Source organism: Trachinotus anak, unplaced genomic scaffold (genome assembly GCF_046630095.1).
Source record: "Trachinotus anak isolate AG129_WGS33_773 ecotype Australia unplaced genomic scaffold, CSIRO_AGI_Tana_v1 ptg000018l, whole genome shotgun sequence".
NCBI classification, from domain to species: domain Eukaryota; kingdom Metazoa; phylum Chordata; class Actinopteri; order Carangiformes; family Carangidae; genus Trachinotus; species Trachinotus anak.
Genome location: NW_027273869.1, coordinates 11,692,269 through 11,706,637, shown reverse-complemented (window position 1 = coordinate 11,706,637; position 14,369 = coordinate 11,692,269). Strand labels below are relative to the sequence as shown.

Sequence of the window (14,369 nt, the reverse complement as noted above, 5' to 3'; positions counted from 1 at the left end):
TCTAAGAAGACCTAGTTAACCTCATTCTTGAGGGTGAAGAAAGAGGAAAAGCATAGCCTATTGTTTTTAGGGAAAGGTGGAGAGGAAGGTGTCTTCTCTCTCAATTTTTAAGAAAGAGGGGATAATTTACTTTTCTCTGAGGCGGTTGACTTCACGTTTGAAGTCTTCATCCTCAAATTCGGAGTCGTTGTCACTGCTGATGTAGGAGTTATTGAAGGAGTTGTTGTTTAGACTCGGCAGGGAGGCTTTATGAGTGGAGTCTGGAGTCAAAATCTGCCCAGGATCGCTAGGTCCGTTAGCAGCCTGGGCGGCGGGTGGAGGGGTTTGTCTGGACTCGAGGCTCTGCTCCTGGGCACGACTGACTGAGAATCTACCAACACGGGCCTCAGGGTTGGTGGTGACCTGAAATGTAGGGCAGTCGACAGTAGAATTGTACAAGAACTTTTCAACGTGGAGTAGAATTTCCGCACTTTGACAGGTCATTGCAAATTTACAGATAAAGACAAGTTTAAAACAAGTTGTAAAATAATGTCAATTTTGAAAATGTCCTGCAAATGAACTTGTTTATTTATGTCTTAACCCAAAACACAGCAGAAACAAAGGCTGTTTTATTATTTGAGCTGCACTTGCACAGGCAGGAAATACCTGGAAGCGTCCGATGGTGGTGGTGGGCTTAGGAGAGGGGCAGGGGGAGGTGAGGGGGGAGGGATGGTGGGATCCTCCCAGAGTCCTTTTGGGGGGCCCATCCACAAGGTCTCCTCCTTGTCCTCCTCCCCCTCTAAGAGGAGTGGAGGAGTCCTTGTGTAGTGTGTTCTCTGGGCTGGAGAGACTGGAGGACGAGGAGGAAGATGATGAAGATGAGGAGGTGGTGGAGGAAGATTCAGTGCAGGCCGGGTGTTGGACTTGAGGCTCTTCAGCAGCCAACGAGACCTACGCAGAAGAGGAAGCAACAGAGACTTTTGTAGGCTTAATGTACAGTTATTACCTGGAGGTATTCATGTGTGGGTTGTAACGTGACTCTTACCTGAAATCTTCCAAGTTTGATTCCACCTGCAGAAGGAGGAGCAGGAGCAGACACACTTTCATCATCTAGAGATAAGGGGAATGAAAGACAAATGTTACAATTATAAAACACACACAGATACAGAGACAGACACACAAATGACTAGATTCATTAAATTAATTTTACTGTGGTATACATACTTGGTTGTCCCACTGCAGGTATGCCACCGTGAGAGGCCTGGGGTTGGTTGAAAATGGTTTATTATTGAGGAGTGTGATTGAGTCAGTGTATATACAACAGTACAATATCAGTATGAACTACCAGAAATAACATGTTAATGTGTGTGTGTGTGTGTGTTTACCTGTGTGTGTGTGCTGACAGGTACAGTCTCTGGACTCAGTGCCCTCCTCAGCTGTGCATCCAGGTCCTCTAGAGGCTGCTGGGACTGAAGAAAGACAGGGACACTTTTAGATACACACACAAAAATAAGAAAACACACACACAGGGTCAGGCACTGTGGTTTGTTAGTAACATAAGCACAGATCAGCCAAAAGGACATGTGGGGCTACTACAGCTGCAGATATGATTTTATCATGCTGTCATTCTATAGATTTGTGCTGTTGTTATTTAAAAACTCACAAAATTAGTCAAGTGATTCTTCTTTGTTTTACACACATGGAGAGCTTGGTCTTATATCACATACCAGTGGAACACAAATAGTTGCTTTGAACATCAGATTCATTATTTTATGGGTGATTCTGGATACATTGCCATATTATAATGTATATTAACACTGGATAATGTCTGTACAATGCAGTGATAAGAAATTCAACCATGTTGCAGAGCACTGATGGCTACACAAAGCTCAGCACTGTTACACTTCAATCAACCATGAATAAACAGGAAAACACATATTATTTCACCATTTCTGGTCCAACTATTACAAGATATACATTTCTGACATCATCAAAACTGGACAAAAGCACACAAATAAGGATTTTATTGAGCCTGAAATTTTGACTTTTCGTTGTGCTCCTCACTGCTCTCATGTGTGTACTTTTCTAAAAGCTGCAACTCTCCAAAGGTTACTGAATCAGAGTTCTCTCCTGTGCCGACACACAAACACAGGTGATGCAGAGGGCACATGAGGTCTTTTATTCACTTGGGCATTTTAACTGCAATTAAAAAATAAATCATTAAAATCCAATCTCTTGTGAGCTTCGACTTCAGAGGGATTATCTTAATCAAAGAGGACAAGTCTCTGCCCTGAGAGTTACATAAGAGACGAGACATGAATATCAGCAACTTGGCAGGTCTGATTTTTCATAAAGGGGCTACAGGTCACGTCTCTCTGTTCAGTGTGCTGTTCTAGTTAAATGGAAAGTCTATTTTTGGACAATGGCATTCACAGCCACAACAACAGCAGTCTGGAAATTATAGTCGGTCTACTCTCCCTCTGCCCTGAAGTTCCTGGTCTTCAGTCTCTCTCTCTCTCTCTCTCCCTCTCTCTCTCCCTGATTCTCTGTCTATATCATAATCTCTCTCTTTTACTCATTTTTGTTAATGTCCTACTGTCTTTCAGACTTATTTTTGACTAAGTTTTAACTTGTAGTCACTTGATATATTCATTTTATGTTACAATTACATTTTCTTTGTCTTTTTCAAGGTCTGTTGTTTGAGTTATTAGTAAAGCAGAATTTAAATAAGCAGAAGCATCATTTCTAAACCCATACCCATATTAAGTCCAACACAGGCACAACAAAGAATTGAGACAATTACAAATACATACAGCTTAGTATGAATACAGTATTACATTGTCATGGAGACGGTACTCTTAAAAATGAGCAAAAAAAACACCTGTATTAGACAAGGTCCAGGGAAGGATGGCAGGAGTTCTGAAGGAGGAGAACTGGCCTAATCCCAGAGAAGGAGAGGTGATGAAAAGACAGAGTGGGAGAAATGACAGAGAAAAAGATTTGTAGAGGAGGTTATAAGAATAGTGTTCATTGCAGAGGATGTTAAAAGAAATTTCCATGCCAGATGAGTTGTAAGGAAAGTGAATAGAAACATTGGAACACCTATAATTCCTAAACATCAAACTATTTTAACCTTTAAAAGTGTAGTAGTGTAAATTAGCTTAGCAGTTTCACCTAAAAACATGCACATGCTGTCTGATCACATAATTTAATAAATATTAATGTTTTAACTACAGCCAAAACAAAGTAATATTTCTATGCAATGTAAAACTGTTCACTCACTGGTACCCTGGATAAGGGGGTTTTAGATGGAGTGGTCTGGCCAAAGGAAGAGGCAGGGATGACTGTGGAAATTGAAATCTTAAAGTTAGAAAGCAGCATTAAAAAAACACAGAGAAACAAATCAACATATTCTTTTACCTACCAGTTTGTGCAGGGGTGGAAATAGGTGTCCCGGGGCCCTGGATCGGAACAGGTGACCCCAGTGACCCCAGCGCTAGGCTGGAGGGGGGCTGAGGAGGGTTGGCTGGCAGGCTGGAGCCAGGTGTGGTAACAGATGTGGTGGTGGTAGAGCTGGGCCCCATTGGTGATGAGGTACCTGCCACAGAGGCTCCAGAGGCAGGGTCAGCAGCTAAGATGTCTCCCTGGGTGGAGGGCACACCTCCACCGAGGTCCATGAAGAGAGACCGTAACTTCTTCTCCAGAGCTTGGATATCATCCGGTTTGCCCTGGGACTCAGCGTACGCCTCACACCTGAAAAAGATATTAATAATGTATTGAAACCTTTGTTTGATAAATGACTAACTTGTTTTCGAATCTTGAGTGGACCAAAAATCCATACCAGCTTTTGGTACTTGACACTTTGATACATTTCATTCAGTATGAGAAAAGTAGTAAGGTAGTCCTAATAAATAAAGCAAAGAGACTAAATAAATAGATATTGACCACCTCTTACCTTGGATCACATTCCCCACAGTGTGTGTGTGTCTGCCCAGGCAGGGCTGCTGTCTGCGGCTGGGAGTGGACCAAGGTTGGTTGGACTGAAGGAACATTTGTGGTCACTGGCTGGAGCCCCGCAGAAGAGGAGGAGGTGGGGGGAGGGGGAGTGGGGTGGGAGGCGGCAGAGGGAGCAAGCTGGGGCCCTGGGATGGCAGTAGTGGGGATGACAGAGGAGGAGAGGGAAGGAGTGGAGGAGGAGGGGGGAGAGGCTGACGGATGATTGGAGGAGACTTCACTGGCTGTAAGAGTGGAGGAGGGAGGGGTGGATACAAGGGGAACGGTCTGGGCAGGAGGTGGGGAGGTAAGCATTGTTGGGGGGATGCTGGAAATGCTTGTGGATGGTAAAGTGGAAGGTACTGAAGTAGCAATGACAGTAGAAACTGTTTGGGACTGAGGCAGAGCGAAAGCCTGGGGCTGAATTTGTGCTTGTCCCTGGACCTGCACCTGCACCTGTCCCTGAACTTGGGACACAACCTGCATTCCTGGCTGTGAAAGCACCTGCGACTGAAGGATGGACTGACTCGCCACAGTAGGAGGAGGAGAGGAGGAACAAGGAGGACTGAGACAAACAGCGCCCACAGAGGAGGGGGTGGAGGATGAGGAAGGGGGAGGAAGAGAGGCATCCAAGACCTGCTCCTGTGCCTTGGCTAGATTAGAAGGGACAACCCCAGCAGTAGCATCAGCAGGAGGAAAGATAGTGCTAGCCTGTGAAGGGACGGGGGCAGCTGCAGGCTGTAGAGGAGGATGGGTGGAGTGGATGGATGCTGGGGCAGTGCTGGGTCCTGTATCATACTGATTCTGGTTCTGTCTGAGCTCAGAGAAGGCTTGCTGTAAGCTGATTGCTCCTGCAGACTGGGACAACACCAAACCTTGGCCTGGAGTCTGAGCTGGAGCTGAGGCTGGAGGAACTGGAAGAAGAGAGAAACACAATTTGAAGCCACAAAGCCCATCGTCTCCACTGTCGGTCAGTTAGTTAGTCTTTCGGTGACATCATGTAATTCACAGCACAGCTCCACTCAGCTTTCATCTGTTTAGAGGTTTAAACAGCCCCTATTGAAAACACCTGTGTGGGTGTGTACAGCTTATAAATATATAGTTCTTGAATAAATGTAGTGGTGTAAAAATACAATATTCCCCCCCTAGAATGTTGTTAAATCAAAAATATAAAGTAGCATAACAGGAAAATAAATCAAATAAAGGAAAATAAGCTAAATATTACTGAAGTACTACACTTCAGTAAATGTACTTTGTTACTGACCACCACTGCAAAGCACCAAGAAGGTGATTGCGAAGACATGCCTGTTTTTTGTACAAGCAAATGAAATGTCACCATCTCATGACAGAGACAATTAGAGGGACGTACATACATAATTAAATAACTTTCATTTATTAAGGAATGTGTAGGTATTAATGTGTGTCACATTTCAGTATGTATTGAGATCAGAGTGTGGATAGGCAAATGCAGTTAACCACTTATGGTTAACTGCATTCAGTCCAGTAATCCTGATTGGATTTGTCCCAGTTGTCGTCCCTCTGCCTTGCAAAGGTATGTGAATCCAGTATCAAAACATACCTTATTTCTCCTCTGTATTTATCAGAACATTAGGAACTAAAATTAAATCAATGATTTATTAGTTCTTTTCCACATTTTGTTAGCCATAACATTACTGCGTTATACAAAAGGCATTTTTTAAATGTATTTTGATCGATTGATGTTTAAATTCCACCATATCTGATAGAATATTAGATACAGTTATTTATATTCCAGAAGATCCTACGGTATCAAATTAAATAAATGCCAGTGTGTTATTGCATTTGGACAGAACATTTGGGCAATTTCCTCTAAAAGCATAACAGTTTAATTTAATCTGTGTGTGTGTGTGTGTGTGTGTGTGTGTGTGTGTGTGTGTGTGTGTGTGTGTGTGTGTGTGTGTGTGTGTGTGTGTGTGTGTGTGGTCCAATCATTGCGTAGTGCAATGATTGGACGGGCTGTAAACAAACCCCGACAAAAAAAAAAAAAAAAAAAATACAAGCACACACAAAATCCTCACCTGTTTTAACAGGAAGTGACGGGGCAGGAGAAGGAGAGGTGGGAAACATTGGCTCCTTCAGCCTGGCTTCAGGTACGGGGCTGACGATGAACCTCCGACCTGCCGAATGGACCACTTGCGCTGTTGCACTGGGAGGGATGTCTGGTAAGAAAGGAACAGTGATAAACAGCATTATTTGTTAATCTCCATAAGAATAACAACACTATTCTCTACTGTAGTTCATCTGCAGAAAGTATAAGGCATTATGATTATCATAACTGTTCTTTTTACCTGGCATGGGGACGGATATAGCAGGAATCTGCTGCTCCATGTCACCTGTCACCTGCAGATCAATAAGACAACATGCTGTAAAATCTAATCAAATCAACTTTACATCAGCAACTTTCAACCCCAAATAAATAAATAAAGAAAGACTAAGTGTTGTTTTTACCTGGCTGTTTGTGTCTCTTTCCAGACCCTTCTCATCAGCATTTTCTATCACCTCCCTGACCTGCTCAATGAACGACTCCCTCTCACTCTCCAGGATAAACTCACTCTGGACCTGGACACACGGTGAAAAAGTCAGATTTAGACATTTGTGTATAATATGTGACAGAAACAAAGCAACAGCCTGGTTTATGCCTCCTATGGCAGTGTGTATTCCACACTGGTGTAATATTGCCTCACAAGTAAGCTCTCACTAAATGAAAGCACAAGGACAAGAGCAAAGCGATTATGTGTACTTCAGTGGTTTCGGATGACAAAGGATAGACAGCACGTGCACCATTATGTGAAACATATTCCAGCCTGATACAGAGCTGTTAACTCATCATTATGATGGGAGAGAGAGTAAATTAATCAAACGGGTGGTGGAGAAAACAAAACAAGAGACAGCGTGTGCACCATGATCTGAGCGATCTCCTCAGGGTTGTCGCCATCCAGGTCAAACCTGAAGGTTACCATCTTCCTGTTGTGGGTCTCCAGCTGACACTCTGCTACCCTGTCCCCTCGGTTGGAGATCTGCACGCGCACACACACACACACACACACACACACACACACACACACACACACACACACACACACACACACACACACACACACACAGAGACAGAGACAGAGACAGAGAGACAGAGAGACAGAGAGACAGAGAGAGAGAGAGAGAGAGAGAGAGAGAGAGAGAGAGACACAATTATAAAGAAGGAGGCAGGAAATAAGCAGTGTCTCAATTAGATGTTTTTCATTACTTTTACTGCAGCTCATAACACTATAACAAGCAATAAATCCCATCAGTGGGTACAGTACTGAAGAGGATTTATTGTTTAATTATGACATTATAGGATTTATGCGATGTGCTCTTACATTGAGAACATTGAGTTTCGCCTTCGAGATCTTCTCATGGCGAGATCGACTTCGTACAGAGCGTCTCTGATGGCGCTTGGTGGAGCGCCCTTCATGACGACCTCCCCCTCCCCCCTCGTTACCGTCACTCAGACCTGAAGTCTCAGAGTGGCCACTGAGTTACGAAGGAGAGATGGAAACCAAATTTAATGAGAGAAAAAAAGAAATAAACAATCAGTAATTGTGTGTGTGTGTGTGTGTGTGTGTGTGTGTGTGTGTGTGTGTGTGTGTGTGTGTGTGTGTGTGTGTGTGTGTGCATGCATTGATTACCTCTCTATAGATGAGAGAACTTGAGGTGGCTGTAGCTGGGACTGGGAGAGCTCTGACGACTGAGAGGCAGACTGAAACACACACAGGCACATGAAAATGCACATACAAACTCACCCAGTATAATCACAAAACAACACAACCACCAACACCAGGGAAATTTTGAGGAAAGGAAATACAGCAGGAAAGCATGAAATACAAACAAAGTGTGACAAAATTAAGAGAGAACCCTAAGAAGACTGCAAGCAATGCATTCATGATTTTAGTGTAAGGAGAATTAAATATACAGAATAGACTAATCACATAAAAACTGGGTCGCACAACAACTAAAACTAGAGCATGGAGCAAAAGAAGCAAAACAAGAACTGCCACAAAACTGTCTTGTATTCATTAGATGCATACAGTATCTCCAGTGACACATGCAACCTGGTCTCATTGTTAAGGTCTATAAATGATGACTGAAAAATAATAAAACGAGTGGTCTGAATGAGGAGTTCATCTAAGGCCAACTCTTGCACTTGGACCAGAGTGTAATCTGCAAACAGTGACAGACTGATTCTATTAAACACTAGTTACTTGTGGACCAATCAAAGCTGTTTTTCCAGTTGTCCCAGATGTTTTTCACTGGCTCAGTGACATTGCATAAACAACCCAGGAAACTTTTCCAGCAATCATTACTTAATTGTGGATTTTTTTTTTTCTGAGAAATAAATCAATGGTGCCTCTCAAACTAAGCCACACACACTGTTGAGAACGAAACAACAAACTGGTTGTTTTGAGTAAATGCACAGAAAACCACCAATGAATCATAGATCTCATAAAATTAGACAAAATTGTTTGCCATGCGTGCATCATTAATTATTACTAAAATCTATGTACATGACATCAGCATAGATAACACTGCTTTGACAAAAAATGGACAAAGGGTGCTGCAAAATATTTTACTTTCTATTTCCAAACTTCAGTTTCACTGCATAAAACAATGGGGCAAAATTTCAAACATAAAAATGGAAAAAAGAGGCAATAACTATCAAAACAACCCTTTTAAAACCCTGTTGAATATGCAGTTACACTGGTGGCATGACAGCTCACAGCTGCTGTCTTTCCAGATGTACAGCAGTGGGAAGAAGTGACTGTCAGAGCAAGTGATGGAAATATTTATTTATTCCTACTCCCAGTAGAACCATAATAGGCATATACCTTTCATTCACAACAAGGTCATGTAATTTGAAGCAGCCTAAAAAACATCTTCTAACAGCTGTAGTCCTGATATTTGCATGACAGGTTGCTTACATAGGTTTTGAGCATTAAACAGTGGGCACGTAGTGAAACTCAGTCTACTGTACTCATATCTTTGTGAGATATCCATATAGTACCGTGGTTTAAGAACCAGTGACAGCACCCTGCAGCTTTTTAACTTCGACACATGTGAGCACATTGAACAGGGACATGACATCCACTTGGTAGCTCTGACCGTCCGTAACCAGTACCTGGGGAGGGGCTTCCATGGGAGTATCAGGTGGGGCGGTGACTACACTGATGATTGGCACCACGGTGGCCAATGGCTGAGGCACAGGTGTGGGCACGGGAAGAGGAGGGGAAACAATAGTAGGCACCATCCCAACAGGGAGTGGTAGAGGAGATGGTGGGGAAGCCAAGACCGGTGTCGGCATGGTAATAGGAAGGGATGGCGACGGAGGAGGGTGCGTCACCAAGGAAACGGTAGAGGTAGAAGAAGTTACACTGGGCTGAGAAGAGGAAGGAGGGCCAGAAAGAGGAAAAGAAGGAGGCAGAAAGGATAAATGAAGGGTGGAGGAGAAAGCAGATGAGGCTAGAGGACGGGTAACAAGTGAGAAAAGGAAAGGAGCAACGTCACAGTAAAGATGACGAGATACCCCCATCAGGTGATCAGCTGCACACTGAAATAATGACAGAAAGCTACAGCCAATCACCTCGGTAACGGTACAGTGAGCTGAGGGTGGTCTTAAGTTTCTATTGTTTCATCTAAAATACAATAAAGGCTTCACATCAAAAGATGAATGTGCCTTGGAAAAGAGCAGATAACAGATGTGTCAGCTTGTGAGTCTTCATTTATCTCCATGATAAATCATGTTAAAACAGACTGCAGAGGAAAGAGCCACCAGTAGTTCACAGACCCATTACTGACATTTGACTCTGAGACCCTCGACAAGCTGTTTTCCGAGTAAGACAACTGGAACAACGATCAAGTCTATTAATAACAACATCTCAAGCGCTTCAATCAAACAACAAACTCAGTGACATGACAATCGTGTGAAACACACACCAGTCTGAGAACATGCAACCACAAAAAAAACTTCTACAGACAGTGTACAGCACAGTTTCAAATGTGGTGCAAAACCAAGCAAATTCTTTGTGCAATGCAGATGGGCAATACTCATATGTGTTGGCTAGAGACCATTCTTCCCACTGAGACTTTACAACATGATGTAAAGAGGAGTGCTGAGGTTAGTCTTTTAGCTCACCTGCTTTACCTCTGGAAAATATCCATATGTACTGTCTACGCAAAGTGTTGTTACAAAAACTGATACTAAGAGAATAGTAACTACATTATATATATATAAAAGGTAAAAACCAAAAATCTCCAAATATGTTGGAATTTGCTGCATTTTAAACAAAACTTAGTATGCTATAGTCACTTTAGTAGCATACACACAATCTTTACTGTCCATTAATGGACAACAATGCAAAGATAAATACTGCATTTCAAGTGCAAAACTAAAAAGCCTAAACATCTAAACATCTACCATTGAGAACCATGAGATTCTGCTACTCCATACAAAGTACTGACTTAAAATACACTGTTATAACCCCTCTTATCATTACATGTCTCCAATTGAAGACTGAAATATGTATTTTTTCATTTTAAGTATGTGCTCCATGACATTTCCATGTTCTCTTTATAAATCCTCAGGTAGCAACAATCTTAAAGACACTACTATACTGTTTATTTCTTCAGTACAACACCATACAGGATATTAGACTGGAACACTGATATATATACACATCTCAAGATTCTTCTTTTCCCACTGTTTCCCATATTAAGCTTTTACTATCTATCAGTTCTGATCCTGGAAATATTACCTATCTTCATTCCTATAAAATTTGCATCCATGCTTTCAATTAGTCAGTTAATATAAACATTTGGGTTGAACATAGGAAAACTACTAACAGGCATCAACACGAGGTCACAAAAACAAGAGGGATTAATCTGTCTATCAATACTGTGTTCAACTTCAAACACATTCCCCAAGCTAATTACTGTGACACACAATTACTTACTAAGATGCACACATACAAACAGACATGTATACATAAGGATTGACACACAGGCACCTACAGTATATCAACATACACTGTGATACATCATGGTACCTGAACCAGAGCTAGATGAGCAGCTTGGTACAGAAAATAAAGGTGTTCTATACTGGGAGACGGACTGAGGTCACACAACTAAATACACACATACACATACACCCAAACCATTAACACATGATCCATCACACAAACACACACACATGCATACAGGCACACAAGTAGGCATGTATAAACACACATTAAAACAAACCCGGTGATAGACAGGCAGCATGCCAATGAGTGAGCCAGAGAATGGAAAGAAAAATAGAAGAAACAAACTGAGTCCATGAAGAAGTTTAAAGTGAGAGAAGAACCAATTCAGGATGCACAAAACATGCAATAATTAGACGTAGACCAAGAACGACAACAACATGATCTTTATTTGTGTACATGGCAACATGACTAACCTACTGGCTGAAGGTCAAATAAAAAGGTGTTTGACTGATGTGCTGGATGTGTTGATCAGTTGTGAGCCTTTTCTAGTATTGCCGTCCATGTCCACATTTAATCTGTTTATATATGTGTATTTATGGCTGTGTACATGTCACTGATAGTCAGGAATGTTTGTCAGTGTTTTTTTTTCAGCCATCTGATTTACTGTAGGTGCTTCAAAAGATCCATCTGCTAAAAAGTTGAAGGTCAGTGTGTAAATTTAGCGGTATATTTTAAAATTTTATGTAGAGAGCTTTGTTACGTTTCCACTGAATGAGGAGCTCATTAACTGTCTGTGTATGTGTATGTACACGTCCACATTTGTCTCTGTGGCCTCCATGTTTCCACATATGAATATATCTACTGTAAAATATATGGGAAAACAACACTAGCAGAGTGATGTTTGGAACTTGCATAAACTATGAGGTGTGTTCACAAAAACTGTAATGAGTCACATCATGTTAGAGATGTGCATAATTACTGTAAACATGTATAGGTAGGGATGTGTGTCATTGAAAATTAATGTGGACGTAAATGGTGAGATGGTGAATTCAGTCCAACACCTGTGTTCTAGGGATTACTGGAGCATTAAGAATGTGTTCATTAAGTATTGTGCTCTGATATATTGAAAATAAAAGTATTGTTGTACCTGTGCAGCAGCCTGTGGCAGAGTTGTGTGCGTGGGGCTCTGAACTGATGCACTACTCTGACCGGATGAAACAACCTGCAGAGAAACACAAACACACACACACAGAAAGAGTGTAAATACAAACATTACATTCACATTAACATCCTTTTTTGGTTTGATACTTTTTTTTAACCGGTGCAGTTCCCAGTCATGTCCTGCTTATAATAAACTGGATAAACTGAAATTCCAGTTATAAGAAGCCAAAATGATATGGAAAATGTCAGCTGGGGAATATCAATTCCATTTTATTACATTCAGTTATATTTTATTTCCTTTATTGTTCATTTCCTGATTATTTGTTGACCAACATGACAATCAGCAGAAAGTTCCTGAATGAGATATTTATGTTATGATATCACTCACACAAAATTAGCAAAAAATCTTTTGTAAAATGTATAAAAGTGTATGAAGGTTTGGAATGCAACTCTTATGTAAACATGGTGAACATTATCGTGTAGGACTGGCCGTTTTGGTTGTTCAAAAAAAAGAAAAATTACTAAATTCCATCTCATGCTGACGAGAAACATTTGATCTCCAATTAACATCCAATTTCATGCTCAATCAAATCAGTTTAGGACTGCAATTAGTTCATAGCAGTGGTATGTGCTGGGGGCAAAAAAGTTCTTAAAAAGACTGTTGTATCACTGCAGGCACAGAGCCAGCTCTGTGGTTACCTTGGAGCAAAGGCAACAACTTCAAAGAGAAAGACGACACAGGAGTCATTACTGTATAAGCACAAAAATAGGACGGGTCTATTTTTGTAGTTTATCTTTATGAGGTTTAGACATCAAGGCATCATGAATGTGTGAAAACTGATAATGTAAGAAGAAAAGGGAAGAAGAGTGAAAAAATGTCTGGATGTATAAAACGTGACTTGAATTTACTGGATTCTTCTGTTGTTTTTCTGGTGGTCTTACTTGTTGGGAGGTCCCAGGGGGAGCAGGCTGGGAGGTGGAAGGACCCAGGAGGGGTCCTGCTGTGGGCTGGGGAGTGGGAGTCTGAATCTGCTGCTTAGAAACAGATTAAGACAAAGAAAGACAGAAAGGTGGACAGAGAGGAGGAGATGTTGTACGATGTGAAACGATGGGGGATGAAGGTGAGAAATCAAGAAGGATTGGGAACAAGGAGAAAGAAAAAAGAAACAGTCACAACATGTTTGTAGCTTCTGGATCAGAAACTGTGCATGAGTGCAAACACAAGGTACTTCTGCAGTTTCTCTAGTGATCAGTTTTTAGTCTAGATTTTCATCTTGTGTATGCACACATGCAGACAGACACAACACCTATGTATCCATCTGGCGACAGATATATGCACACCAACATCTACTGTATGTATATGCACATACACACAGCTTAGTAGTGTAGCATGAACAACAGTACGGGCACTGCGTTGGGGTTAGGCAGGGTGTAAGTACAGGGGTTTTTTTCACATGCAGGTCAGACCCTAAGTGATTGGCAGTAATAATAAGTGGCTGTTACACAATCATTGAAGCACAGAGTAGCAGCTGGACACCAAACATTAAACTTGAAATACTGAACTTAAAGATGAAGATTGAAGATTACAAACCTCTTATTGCCATTTTCTCAAGAAAACCTAACAAACGCATTTTCGAAGACCCAGATACAAAACTAATTGGTACTTGAGTCCTGATCGAATGTATATTTTTAATTGCAGATGGATGGGGCTTGTCAGATTGCCTGATAACATCACTCAAGTTTAGAGGATCCTCAAATCACTCTATGACCTGTCCTAAAACACCCTGAAATTTATTTTCACAAGAGTCCTTAACCAGGTTCTGACTGGTTTAAAATGTCATACAAATTAAGAAGAAATATTAAAATATAATATTGTGTGGGTTTCCTTTCTATTTCCAGATTTTTAAAATCTTTTGTGTGTGATTTTTGATCCTGGTACAAACGTTGAGCTGTACAGGGCTGCACTTCCCCTTCCTGAATTCTCTGAATGGTCTATGACACTGACTGCATCATACAGGCAGATACGAGCAATCTATTGTTGACTGAACCCTTAGAAGGTTGTATACAACTATATACTTGTCATGAAGCTTGCCCTCACAAAGTGTGGTGGGAGCTTACAGTTAAGTATAGTTGCATCAGACACTCTACTACCTACCTTTTTGTAACATCACAGGCAGTCACATAATCTTCACAGCACAGAAA

General features: G+C 41.4%; 1 protein-coding gene across 1 annotated transcript in view; it reads right to left on the bottom strand.

Annotated features, from left to right (window-relative positions):
- Window positions 1–14,369, bottom strand: part of wnk1b (WNK lysine deficient protein kinase 1b) — a 90,868-nt gene that overhangs the window by 15,040 nt on the left and 61,459 nt on the right. Inside the window, exons 14-31 of the mRNA XM_071503045.1 lie at window positions 13,110–13,202; window positions 12,154–12,228; window positions 9,167–9,424; window positions 7,680–7,750; window positions 7,371–7,524; window positions 6,912–7,028; window positions 6,460–6,570; window positions 6,300–6,351; window positions 6,030–6,170; window positions 3,935–4,886; window positions 3,404–3,732; window positions 3,262–3,323; window positions 2,861–2,917; window positions 1,365–1,448; window positions 1,204–1,240; window positions 1,025–1,089; window positions 646–930; window positions 131–402 (exon numbers count right to left, since the gene is read on the bottom strand). Coding sequence (XP_071359146.1) covers window positions 131–402; window positions 646–930; window positions 1,025–1,089; window positions 1,204–1,240; window positions 1,365–1,448; window positions 2,861–2,917; window positions 3,262–3,323; window positions 3,404–3,732; window positions 3,935–4,886; window positions 6,030–6,170; window positions 6,300–6,351; window positions 6,460–6,570; window positions 6,912–7,028; window positions 7,371–7,524; window positions 7,680–7,750; window positions 9,167–9,424; window positions 12,154–12,228; window positions 13,110–13,202 — 3,215 coding nt within the window. The remainder of the gene's footprint in view (window positions 1–130; window positions 403–645; window positions 931–1,024; window positions 1,090–1,203; window positions 1,241–1,364; window positions 1,449–2,860; window positions 2,918–3,261; window positions 3,324–3,403; window positions 3,733–3,934; window positions 4,887–6,029; window positions 6,171–6,299; window positions 6,352–6,459; window positions 6,571–6,911; window positions 7,029–7,370; window positions 7,525–7,679; window positions 7,751–9,166; window positions 9,425–12,153; window positions 12,229–13,109; window positions 13,203–14,369) is intronic.